The 12,341-nt window shown below is 50.1% G+C and overlaps 1 protein-coding gene across 2 annotated transcripts; it reads left to right on the top strand.

The window, feature by feature from the left end:
• The first annotated feature begins 5,514 nt into the window (after positions 1 to 5,514).
• Positions 5,515 to 12,238, top strand: STING1 (stimulator of interferon response cGAMP interactor 1). 2 transcript variants are annotated; one of them, XM_033095595.1, is made up of 8 exons: positions 5,530 to 5,656; positions 6,061 to 6,160; positions 6,686 to 6,912; positions 7,036 to 7,219; positions 7,467 to 7,575; positions 8,449 to 8,687; positions 9,437 to 9,620; positions 10,171 to 12,233. In XM_033095595.1, the coding sequence occupies exons 3-8, from the start codon at positions 6,686 to 6,688 to the stop codon at positions 10,362 to 10,364; spliced, it is 1,137 nt and encodes a 378-aa protein (XP_032951486.1). In that variant the 5' UTR covers positions 5,530 to 5,656; positions 6,061 to 6,160; the 3' UTR covers positions 10,365 to 12,233. The 2 variants fall into 2 exon arrangements, with proteins under 2 accessions (XP_032951488.1, XP_032951486.1); XM_033095597.1 differs by lacking the exon at positions 6,686 to 6,912 and having other exon boundaries at positions 5,515 to 5,646; positions 10,171 to 12,238.
• The last annotated feature ends 103 nt before the right edge of the window (positions 12,239 to 12,341 follow it).

Below are 12,341 nucleotides of genomic sequence, written 5' to 3'. Positions count from 1 at the left end.
CTATACTTGGGAGGGGAATTAAGTTCAACCATTTGAAGGGAGGAGTATCAAAGAATTTGTGGATATTTTTTTAAACCTCCAGATACCCTAAACTCCCTTTCATGAATATGAATATTTTGTTGTATTTACAACCAGAGTTTTTCTCATGCAAATGCATATATATGGTGCCCAAAAAATGTATACACATTTTAAGAAAGGAAAACAGTATTAAAATTGTAATACTCAATATATACCGACAACAAAAGACGAATACAAATCACGTTTGACTTCTGCAGTTACAAGAGGTGTTCAGAGTGGTTACCATCAGCGCCCAGACACTTCTGATTACAGTGAACTACTGCTTGAGCAACGCTGACCAAAGTGTCCACTTGTAGACATTTTTTGGCAACCCCGGTACATACTTTAAGAAATAAAATGGTATCATAATATACATACTGTGGTTTATTACTATTTTATTTAATGTTTGAATATGTAATAATGCACACACTACAACATTTAAAAGGTATGAAAGCACAAAAAGATATGCAGTTAAAAGTGTCTACCTGGGGGCTGGCCCGGTGGCTCAGGTGGTTAGAGCTTGTGCTCCTAACTCCGAAGGCTGCCGGTTCGATTCCCACATGGGCCAGTGGGCTCTCAACCATAAGGTTGCTGGTTCAACTCTGGGCTGCGCCCCCTGCAACTAAGATTGAACACAGCACCTTGAGCTGAGCTGCCTCCCGGATGGCTCAGTCGGTTGGAGCACAGGCTCTCAACCACAAGGTTGCCGGTTCGACTCCCACAAGGGATGGTGGGCTGTGCCCCCTCCAACTAACAACGGCAACTGGACTTGGAGCTGAGCTGCACCCTCCACAACTAAGAATGAAAGAACAACAACTTGACTTGGGAAAAGTCCTGGAAGTACACACTGTTCCCCAATAAAGTCCTGTTCCCCTTCCCCAATTAAAAAAAAAAAAAGTGTCTACCTGTCTCACTTGCTCTCAGCCACTGAGTTCAACTTCCTGAAGGAAATTGCTTTCACCACAGTACAAACCTTTGTGCATATCTACCCTTGTGTTTCCACACTCATTGTCCTGCAGCTTGCTCTTTCCCCTTATTATATCTCTCTCATATTTCCATATCAGCATATAAGGAGCTGTCTCATTTTCTAAAGAGCTTGAGTATTTCATTGAATGAAGGCACCATGGTTTATTTCATATGGACTATTTTGTAACTAGATCTGTCTTAAAAATATACTATAAAACTCCGTGTCAGTAAATCTAGTGTTACACTACCATTTGTGGTGGTTGCTCACATGATAACATGAGAAGACAGACAATCACGTATTATATGATTCCATGTATAGGAATTGTCCAGAATAGGCAAATCCATAGAGACAGAAAGTAGACTAGTGGTTGCCTGGGAGTGGAGTGGAGGTGAGGGTGGTTGAGGTGTGATGGCTACAGACTTCCTTTTTGAAGTGATGGAAATGTTCTAAAATTGATTGTGGTGATAGTTGCACAACTGTGTGAATATTCTAAAAACCACTGAATTGTTCATTTAAAATAGGTGAGTTTTACGGTGTGTGAATTACTCAATAAAGCTGTTACCAAAACCATCAAAAAAACAACAACTGTAGATCTCCCCACCCTGCTGGATACCACCGCCCAGGGGGATATAGGCCTGTTATTCATGCCCTGAAGATACAGTAGTTCACCAGCTGTGCTTTCCTACCCCCAGTCATGCATCATCTGGCTCCTCTTTCTCTATCATATCTACTAGGATATCATCCTGTCCAGGAAAGACCATGATACACGAGTTGGCTTCAGAGGGTGCAATGAAATTATACCATGGTCAACTGATATTAAAATCCACCCCCCATGTCCCTGTCCTAGCAAGATTCAGGGACCTTTGCACGTGAGTTTTAAGGACCTTTAAACATGAAAGGGGTAGTTGGGCAAAAGGCTGGTTTCTTAGAGGCCATAGGTCTCCCTACCCCACGCACACTCTGTCGCAGACCCAGTATCCGCTGAATGAGTGCTAGAGGTTTCTCTTTCTCCCAGGAACACTGATGGCGAATTTCAGGGATGACCCTTGGGAGCTGGAAATAGAAATGAGAGCTGGCCCAGACCAGCATTTCTGGGGTGTCTGAAGGGAAGAAGCAACTACCAGGGAGTGCCACTCAGTGGCATTAGCCTGAGGGCAACAGTATGTGAGGCCAGCAGCTGGAACTTGGGACTAACTTCCCTCTGTGGCCCTTAGCTTCCTCCTTGGATGCCAGATGGTCAGTCTGGAAGAGCTGGTCTGTCTGAGTGTTGAGGACAATCCCATGCGTGACCTGTCTTGACACTCTGCAGGACCTGGGGCCCTATTCACAGCTAACAGGGCTCTAACCCACTCTTGAGTGCCCGTCTTACACCACTGACTTTCTTCTGGGTTGGATTATGTCCCCTAAAAAGATATGGTGAAGTCCTAACCCCCCAGTACTTGTGAATGTGACTTTATTTGGAGATAGTGTCTTTGCAGATGTAATTGGGTTAAGATGAAATCATCAGCGTGGGCCCCAGTCCAATGTGACTGGTGTCCTTATAAGAAGAGGAAACCATCTGAAGATTGAGACAGACAAGTTAAAGAATGCCCTGTGATGGAAGCAGAGACTGAAGTGCTGCAGCTGCAAGCCAAGGAATTCCTGGGGCTACCAGAAGCTGGAAGAAGCAAGGAAGAATGCTTTCCTAGAAGCTTCAGAGAAAACGTGGCCCTGCCAACACTTTGATTTCAGACTTCTAATCTCCAGAACTGTTAGAGAATACATTTCTGTTGTTTTAAGCCACCACATTTATTGTACTTTCTTGCAACAGCCCTAGGAAACTAATGTAGACTCCCAACAGGCTTCCCTGCCCCAGTCACATCAGCCATTTCTCTGTTCTTCCACAGACCAAGTTTCCTCCCACCACAGGGCTTTTATATGTGCAGCTCTTTCAGAATGTTCTAAACTCACATCCTCCCTTCCCCTCCCTTGCTCCTTCCAAACTTGGCTTAAATGGCTCTCCTTCAGGAACCCTGGACTTGGGTATTTCATGTCTCCTTAGAGCAGGAACAGGAATGCATTCTTCACAGCCCTCACCACATCTGTAGTTAATTACCTACTTGTACAACTGTACAATACGCATTGCCCCAGCCCAGCTGCAGCTGTCATGACAACAGGGCCTAGCCTGACACATTCGCCAGCAGCCCTGTCCCCAAGGCCCCAAGGATGAGGCAAAGTTAGGAGTTTTTCTCTTTACAGCAAACTCTACGCAGTAAACAACCAATATATGTTCAATGTCGGGAAAAGAAACCCTGGACAACATAATGAGCAAAAAGGGAAACAATACTAAAAATCACCTGTATTGCCACTGCACAGAGTAATCATTGTTAGCATTTTGTCATGTATCCTTCCCGACCATTATTCATGCAATGCATGTTTTTTAAATGCAGTTATACTGTTTTGTACACTGCTTTTCTCCCTTAAGAAACATATAATAAGCATATTTAAGAGTCAATAATACAAAATTACATCATCGTTTTTAGGGACTGCCTAACATTTTGCTGTAAGGTAAACCACAGTTTATTTAATGAACTAGTCTCCAATTGTTGGGCATTTAGATATCTTTTAGTTTTTCACTGGTGTGAGCAACACTGCCACAAACATCTGAAAAATGGGTATCTTTGTGCTCTTGTCTGAGTCTTTCTTTTTTTGCTGGCCACTTGGCATTTATTTTTTACTTGGTGCAAAGCACACAGAAGGCTTGGGGGTGGCTTGCATAGTAAAGAGGGAGGCTCTTTCAATTTCCTTTTTGATGTTTTGCTGTTTTGATATTAAAGAACCCAACTGTTTCTGCTTGCTGCAGCCTGCCTAGTCTATGAGGCGGCTGGCGTGGGCACTCAGGATGATGTCGGCTTTGCCAGGCTGCCTCCCGGCTGCTTCCTCATGGCTTCCCAAGCCAGGCAGGTCACAGGTGATCGTGCTACTTGAGACCTGGGAGAGCTTTTGAGTGTTCTGGGTACTCCAATATCATGGTCATGAACGGGAGAGTAGACCTCCCGAAAAAGAAGTTCGTCCACCAGTGACCAGGGTCGGCCTTGGGGAGACCTGGGAGGTGGGGGATGGCCTCCCTGGGATTCTTGGCACTTCCACAGGAGCTGTTTCTGGAAGTGGAACCCAGTTAGTAATCATGCATGACCACAGGGGAGCTGCTGGAAGGGATGGCTGCCATCGTTTTGCTTGTGGGCTGGTGGGAGCCTCAGGGGAAACCTCTCGCAGGCCTTGGGGCGAGATCACAGGGGGTGGGGTCCAGGTCACAGAGTCCATTTGCAGAGGAGACCATGGGAGTCCACTCCACTAAGATGCACGTAGGGCGATTTCTTTAAGAAGGATTCCTAGAAGTGGATTGCTAGGCTCATGATTATGTGTGTTTTTTAAGACTTCTGCTGCATAGTGCCAACTTGGCCTATAAAATAGAGGATCTTCCTCCAGGAGAAGGGAGCAGGGAGTGAAGAACAAGTTTCAGAAGAAATGACAACCAGTATGGAGCAGCAGAGCTGGCAGCCACGGTCCCACCCAGGGGAGTTGATGCTACACAGCTGGGCAGGACCCTGGAGGCCGGAGGCTGCTTGACACAGCTGGACCGTGGGGCAGGTGTGGGGCTGCCCACCCCTCCAGGACTCTGCTCAGGTCTTCCCTTTTGCAACATTGACTTTCTTTGTTTTTGAAGCAGCTGAGACCTTGCCCACCTGAGCGGGCCTTTTCGGGAGCCAATTGTAGTGGAGAGAAAAATGTAGGGAATTCCCTCCATTCTTAGGAAATGATTTTCAAAACCAAGAGAGTTTTCAGGAAGCCTTGCTGCTGCTGCTGGGTGGCCACTGGCATCTATGAAGGGGGTTTGTCTTCTTGTGTCTGGTTGTGAAGTGAGGAAGGGTCAAGGCAAGGACCGTCTGACCTGGGCAGGAATGAACTGCTGCTGCTCTGTGGGTGTCCCCCAATCCCACTCTGCATGCCTTCCCCATCCTCAAATTGAAACAGCTTCTCAAGTTGCCAGGGAGTGGCCAGAGACACTCCCCATTCCAGGAGAAATTGTAAACATGAAATCAGGTCCTGGCACCATCCACTCTTGCTTTGGAGCAACCCACTTGGCTTCAAGTCTCCCCTCCCTCATTTACTAGCTGTGGGACCTGGGGCAAGTTAATCCACTTTACCGAGCCTCAGATTGCCCATGTGGAAAGCGGGGATAGTATTATGCCTGTCTGACAGGGTAACTGAGTGGATTAAGTAAAATAACATGCATCACACTTAGCATAATGTCTGGAGCATGGTAAGCACTTTTAAAAAATTATTATTATTACTCATACGACTGCTTTTCTGCCTGGAACTACCAGATTCTCTCTGAGAAGTCAGAGTCACGGTCACTTCCTGTGGAAAGCGCAACGCCCACATTCTCCTTTGGGCTTCCTGCTCCTATCAAGCCCTTTACTCTAAAGGCTGCTACAAGAAATAACTATTGATTTCCCCGCCTCCCTCCTGACATCACAGTCTTCAGAAAAAGAAACTCTGAATGTGGAAATCAAAACAAGATCAGGCAGGGCAGCATGATGTAGTGTGTGCTGCCTTAGGCTGGGTTTGTGGAGTCACACGTGGGTACCGGTAAGAGTGTGTTTAATTGTGGGGGCTTCAGCAGAAGCTGGTGTTCAGGTTGTGGTTCAGGGGCAGTGTCAGGAAGTTTCTGAACACCCTTAGCTTTACACTGTACTGTGGCTTTACACTTTACTGTAGCTTTACACTTTACTGTAGCTTTACACTTTACTGTAGCTTTACACTTTACTGTAGCTTTACACTTTACTGTAGCAAATGGCAATGGAGCTCCCCCCCCACCACATGCCCCGACTGGGACGTGACTCACCAGGGCCTTGTGGGGAGGGCTCTTCTTCCCTCCAGAGGAGTGAGGAAATACCCACCTCCCCCTGCTCACTCTAAGCTGCAGTCTGATGAAATGCCAGGGCTGGAGTGCTGGGGAAAACGCTTTATTGTTTTCAATTCTTCATTTTCAGGCTGCACCCAGAGAGGCTGCCTTTGGTCACTGGGAGTCATTGCGCCGGCCCTTCTCTTCCTGTCGTCTTCCAGAAACAGCCTTCGGTCTGGGAGTAGAAGGTAGGATGGGGAGCAGCCCAGTCACAGTCTGAGGCTGAGGCCCCTGGGGACCCAGAGGTGGGTGACAGCCTTCTGGTTGCCCTGCTCCCACCGCCTGAACTGCGGTTTTCAGCTTTGCTGACTAAGATCCTTCCTGGGGCGGATTTTGGGGAGAGAGAAGCCCAGTCCCCAAGGGTCCCTCGGTGAGTGGTACCTCATAGGACACTTTCAGGTCTGGGTCTGGGACAATCACTGCCTTCTTTCTTCACCGCATCTGTGGCCTCCCTGGGGTTGGGTGGGGTGTATACTTGTATGTGTGGGTGCATACACTTTTTCACCTGCTCTGTCCTCCACAATCTCTCCTGGACTGGAGCTCTGGGTGCTGTATGCCCAGTCTGTCCCCCAAATGTCTCCAAGACCATCCTCTGGGTATGGCTGGGCATCAGGGTCAGGGACAGCTCAGGGGAAGGGGCCCAGCCAGGGCCTCAGTCCTGGAGTGATAGGAGAGTAAGAGGAGCATGGCCATGGATTTTTTGGTACCTACAGATGCCCCACTCCAGCCTACATCCATCCATCCCGCGACCTAGGGGTCACAGGGCCAAGAAGGCAGCCTTTGTCCTGCTGAGTACCTGCCTGGCAGCCCTGTGGGAGTTGGGGGAGCCGGCAGACCACATTCTCAGGTGGCTGGTGCTCCACCTGGCCTCCGAGCAACTGGGACTGCTGTTCAAGGGGCTCTGCAGTCTGGCTGAGGAGATACGTCACGTCCACTCCAGGTGACTCCCTGCAGTACCCAGGGTGATTAGTCACTCAGCATGTTTCACTCCCTTGACCCCCAGCCTTGTCCCTTCTTGAATGGCCCTGGTTGAGCTGAGCTGGGGCTCTGCTGTCACCTGCAGGTACCAGGGCAGCTACTGGAGGGCTTTTCGGGCCTGCCTGGGTTGCCCCATCCGCTGCGGGGTACTGCTGCTGCTGTCCTGCTATTGCTACACCTTCCTCCCAAACACAGCTAGCCTGCCCTTCGCCTGGATAGTTGCCCTCCTGGGCCTCTCCCAGGCACTGAATATCCTCCTGGACCTCCAGGTATGACGGAGGGAAGTAGAGGGTGTGGTCAAGTGGACACTGTAGCTAGTGTGACCTACTCTGAGCTCAGTATTAGGAGTGGGACTAGTTTAGAGGTCGGTTCTTGGAGTGGAGCCTATAATGTCCTGGAACAGTGGGGTCAGCAATGGCAGAGAAGGGAGCAAATCAGCATCAGGTTGGGAAATATTATTGGAGGAGGGCTCTGGTCCTTCCTGGAGCCTCCCCAACCCCACCCTGCTGTCCACAGGGCCTGGCCCCAGCTGTGGTCTCTACAGTCTGTGAACAAGGGAACTTCAACGTGGCCCATGGGCTGGCATGGTCATATTATATTGGGTACCTGCGGCTGATCCTGCCAGGTAGGCCATCTTCTATGTCCCCATTTCTAGATCTACAAGACAGACCATAAAACACATAGCCTCTTGTGTCTGCAGAATTCACTACTCATATTTTTCAATGTATTTTCATGTCTAACAAATTTGATTCCCAAAGCAATCCTGTAGGCATGAAGAATGTTACCATTATGCCTAGTTGACAGGAAGAAATATTAAGTGACTTGTCCAAGGTCACCCATGAATTCTTTCAGTAAATATTGACTGCATGCCGTGTGCCCGTCTTGTTCATTTTCTCTTTTAATTCACATCCTATGAGAAAGGGATAATCATCATCCCTGCTTATGAGATGAGAAAATTGTGGTTCTGAGAGGTAAAGTGACTTGTCCAAACTACAGCTTAGTGAGAGGAAACAGGATTTGAACCCAGGTCCGTCCAGAGCCTGGGCCCTTGATCGCTCCATTATGAACCATTGTGTTGTGTCTCATTCTTCCGACTTGTTGGCCAAGGCTGGGGTTCTCCCATATCTCATTGCTGCTTTCCCTTGACACTGTGGCTTCTGCTAGGAAACAGCTCGAGCGGGAGGCTTGACTCAGTGCACTAGGGTATGCTGGGAATGTCACTTTCCAGGGTTCTGCCTGCCTCTCAGAGCCCTGAAAGCTGTGGTGGAAAGGAGGGGAGCTGACAGAAATCTGGACCAAGAACAAATGAGGGGAGCAAGGGGTGGTAGAGTAGGTGGAGGGTTGGGGAGGGTTCCTGGATGTTCTGCCCCTCCTGCCCTTCTAGACAATGCGAGGGGACTGGATGTTCGGTTCTCTTGTAGCTACACATTGAGGGGACCAATGACCCAGGTGGGAGACAGGGTTAATGGGAATGACTTCTTGGGCCTCTCTACCCCAGGGCTCCAGGCCCGGATCCACACTTATAATCAGCGCCACAACAACACGGTACGGGGCACAGGGGTCCATAAGCTGTACATCCTCCTCCCCTTGGACTGTGGGGTGCCTGATGACCTGAGTGTGGCCGACCCCAACATTCGCTTCCTCCATGAGCTACCCAAGCAAAGCGCTGACCGTGCTGGCATCAAGGGCCGGGTGTACACCAACAGTATCTATGAGATTCTGGAGAACGGGAAGCCGGTGAGTGTGCAGGGAGGTGGGCCTTGCTGGGGAGGGTCAGGCCCAGAGCCCCAGAACTTCAGACTCTGGCCAAGCACTGATAAAACTTTGCTGCTCTTCTCTGAGCCTCAGTTTCCCCACTAGGTCCCAGGGCTGGGCAAGATTCAGTACTAAATTAGGACGATGATCGGTAACATTTATTGAGCACTTGCACGTGCCAGATGCTATTCTAGGTGCTTCATTTGACCACATCCATGAATCCTCACCGCCACCCTGTGGGGTAGGGAGTGTTATGACCTCTACTTTACAGGTGAAGAAACTGAGACTCAGAGAAACGGAACAGGGAGAAAGCGGACGATTTCAACCTGAGTATACCATGCTCTTAACCATAAAGCTGCCCTAGATGATGGCTGTGAGAACATCTGACAGATTTCACATGGGTTGGTGGGGGAACCAGACCAGGGTTGAACCCAAAGCCCAGACCCCAGATGTTGACAGCCTGGAGCAGTTGACAGCCTAGCTCGGTAGGCCTTGCCCTGGAATTTTAGGAGGACGATCTGTGAAGGGTAAATTCAGTGCAGCCCTGGCCGTTTTGAGGTGTGGGGTGTCAGAGGCAAAGGCCAACCAGACAGCACAGACCCCATCAGGGTGGCACCTCCTAGCACTCCATCTCCACAGACTGAGGGAATGGGACCCCATGTTGGCACAGGGGGACAGAGTCTGTCTGCCTGACCCCTGGTTTAGTCTGGTTTTCCTCTCACCTCCTCCAGGTAGGCACCTGTGTCCTGGAGTACGCCACCCCCTTGCAGACCCTGTTTGCCATGTCACAGGATAGCCGAGCTGGCTTTAGCCGGGAGGAGCGGCTTGAGCAGGCCAAACTCTTCTGCCAGACACTCGGGGATATCCTGGCAGATGTTCCTGAGTCTCAGTACTGTCGCCTCATTGTCTACCTGGGTAAGGGGTTGATAGTCTGGAGGCAGGAGTAGTCAGGGGTCCCAATGGTCTCTCAGGGGGTCAGAAGGAGATATGGCAGCACCATGCCTTGGGCCTTCCCAAGTGGTCAGGGCATTCAAGCCATGCCCTTTCCTCTCCTGAGACAGGTCCCACTTCCTCACCTTGGGACACTTGATTGCTCTGAGGTCTTTGGCTATGGTCCTGGGTGGAGTGTGATGAGGTGGGCTCCAGGGGCCTCTCACTTCATCTAGGGATGCCAGAGAAAGCAGAAGAGTCCCAGGCCAGGAACTAAAAGGCTGCAGCCTCAGCTCTGCCACTCCCTCACTGTGTGACCTTGGGTCCCTTTCTGAGCATTATGTGTAAAAGTGAGACGGTGGAATTCCACTGTCTCTAAAACCACTTCTTGCTCCATGAAACTAACTTCAGTGGCTGGGATGAGGATGGAGCCCAGGGAGGTAGGAGGAGGGAGAGTTGGAGGATCTGGCCAGCGTTGGAGTGCAAATGTGTGAGGTCCTTACCTAACTTCCTCCCTACCTTCCCCCCATTCCAGATGCTGCAGAGGGAAGCAGCTTCTCCCTGTCACAGGAGATTCTCAAGCACCTGAAGCAGGAGGAAAAGGAGGAGGTGACTGTGGGTACCATGGGGTCCTCGGGGGTGCTGGAATCTTCCACGCTAGACAAAGAGCCCCAGCTCCTCATCAGTGGCATGGATCAGCCTCTCCCACTCCGCACAGATGTCTTCTGAAGCCCAGGGTCACCTTGTCTGAACCTCCAGTGATCCCCAAGACTCTGGATTGGGGGCTTTCTTTAGCAGCTGGATGCCTAGCAGAGCCATTTCTCCCATAGGAGGACTCTTGTCTTGACATTTCAAGATGAGTCCTATGATCTTGGGCAAGTTGTTTCATTTCTCTGAGCCTCATTGTCCTCATCTATGAAATGGGGTCATATCGTTGCCTTACCTATCTCACAGGGTTGTTGTGAGGACTCTGACTGTCTGGAAATTTCCTGTAAACTCGAAATGCTAGGTGAACTTAAGGGACATGCCCGGTGTCTCCCATTGGACCCTTCAGACCTGCTCTCCACCCCTATCCACCTCCTCTGCCCTGGATGGCATCAATAAGCTCCCTTGTTCACTGGCTTCTGATCATGTTTGGTCAATGGGGAGACCGATAGGGAGGATGGAGGGAAGGAGGAGGGTGAGGTTGGAGTATTTATTCCCCCAGTCCTTCCCTGTGGTGTCAAGGTCATTGTTGGCTCTCTGCATCTCTTGACCAAACCCTCTCAGGAACTCTGTCTCTCTCTCTAGGTTCCCTGAACTGCTTCTTCCCCTGCCCGCTTCAGGTCCAGCACTGGTATTGGCTACACACCGATGCTCACCCTAAATTAGTAATTCTCACTTTCAGCTTCCTTACACCTGCCCTTTCTAAATGGTACCCTTTTTAAACATGCCTCAGATTACACGCTTGAGTGTGCCATCTTTTTCCACGCGGACTCTGACTGATACAGCAATTGGCATTTATCATCTTCGATGTCCAAATCGGCTTGCATAGACGTACTTTCCTACACCCCCTCCTCATCCTAATACAGGACAGTGGATGGATATCATTTCAATGTGGGCTGATGAGGGCAGAGAGCTGGGCAGCACCCCTCACTCCATCTGCCCTTTCAGTGCCCTATCTCCAGTGGGAGGTTTGAGGGCTGGGGAGGGACCAGGGGCTGCCTAAGGGAGCGCACAGATGCCATGAGGGGTACACAGCTGCATCTTTGGCAAGGGGCTGCTCAAAGGTCACTGATGAGAGAGCCTGAAGAGGGATAAGGGGCGAAAAGGGTTTGTGTGAGGAAGTGGGACATACCCTGGGGAAACTTGGACAACATAGCCAGCCACCTGCCATACCTCACGCCATTACTGTTAGAACTGAGCCACTAAAACAGCACTGTGGTGGCAAAATTGTCCCCATCTGGGAGGGGAGGCAGCCATTTCTACCAGTTCCACGCAGGACTTGCTCTCTGACTTCCATCTTTGTTATCACAAATGCTCAATATACATTTCTGAGTACAGCACGACTGTACTCAGAAAGGTGGAGAAAAGCTCCACACACAGACACATATTTGGCGGAAGGAACCTAAGGATGACGGAGCCAACAGAGTGAAGGGGGAAACAGTGCCCTCCTCTCCCCAGCTGTCCCAGCTCTTCTGTCCCCAAGGCCTGAGGACCCTCCATCACACCAGTCACTCCTATATTTAGAAACCAGCCCAGAATAAAGGGTCTCCCCAACATGACTTTCCCTACCTATCCAGCCCCCAACATGGTGCTCAGACTGTGGAGTCTGACGGCCCCGGTTCATATTCTGCTCCCCACTTAGTACATGTGTCCACCTGGGTGTCTTGATATCCCCAACTCTAAAATGGGGGTCACAGTGGCTCCTCTTCCCAAGGTCTTATGAGGAGTGAATGGTATACTATCTGCAGGCCCACAGATGAACCCCATCCCACCATGGGGAGGCAAGGCAGAGTGACCCCCAAGATAGTGGGGACCATTCCAAACAATTGGGGGAGCTGACAACCAAAGGGATGTCCGCCAATCAGTGAAGGGCAACAGATTTTCCTTCCCTTCCTGAGTCCCAGGGAAGGCAGAGCCCTGCGTTTTTTGCCTTGGTTCTTCCTGGTTGGCCTCAGAGGACCTGGGGGCCGTGGGGCCTCAACAAGGGTCCTCTGACATCCC

The sequence above is a fragment of the Rhinolophus ferrumequinum genome, chromosome 24, assembly GCF_004115265.2.
Source record: "Rhinolophus ferrumequinum isolate MPI-CBG mRhiFer1 chromosome 24, mRhiFer1_v1.p, whole genome shotgun sequence".
Lineage (NCBI taxonomy): Eukaryota > Metazoa > Chordata > Mammalia > Chiroptera > Rhinolophidae > Rhinolophus > Rhinolophus ferrumequinum.
Note: the sequence above shows the minus strand (reverse complement) of the source record. Positions and strands in the feature narration are given on the sequence as shown.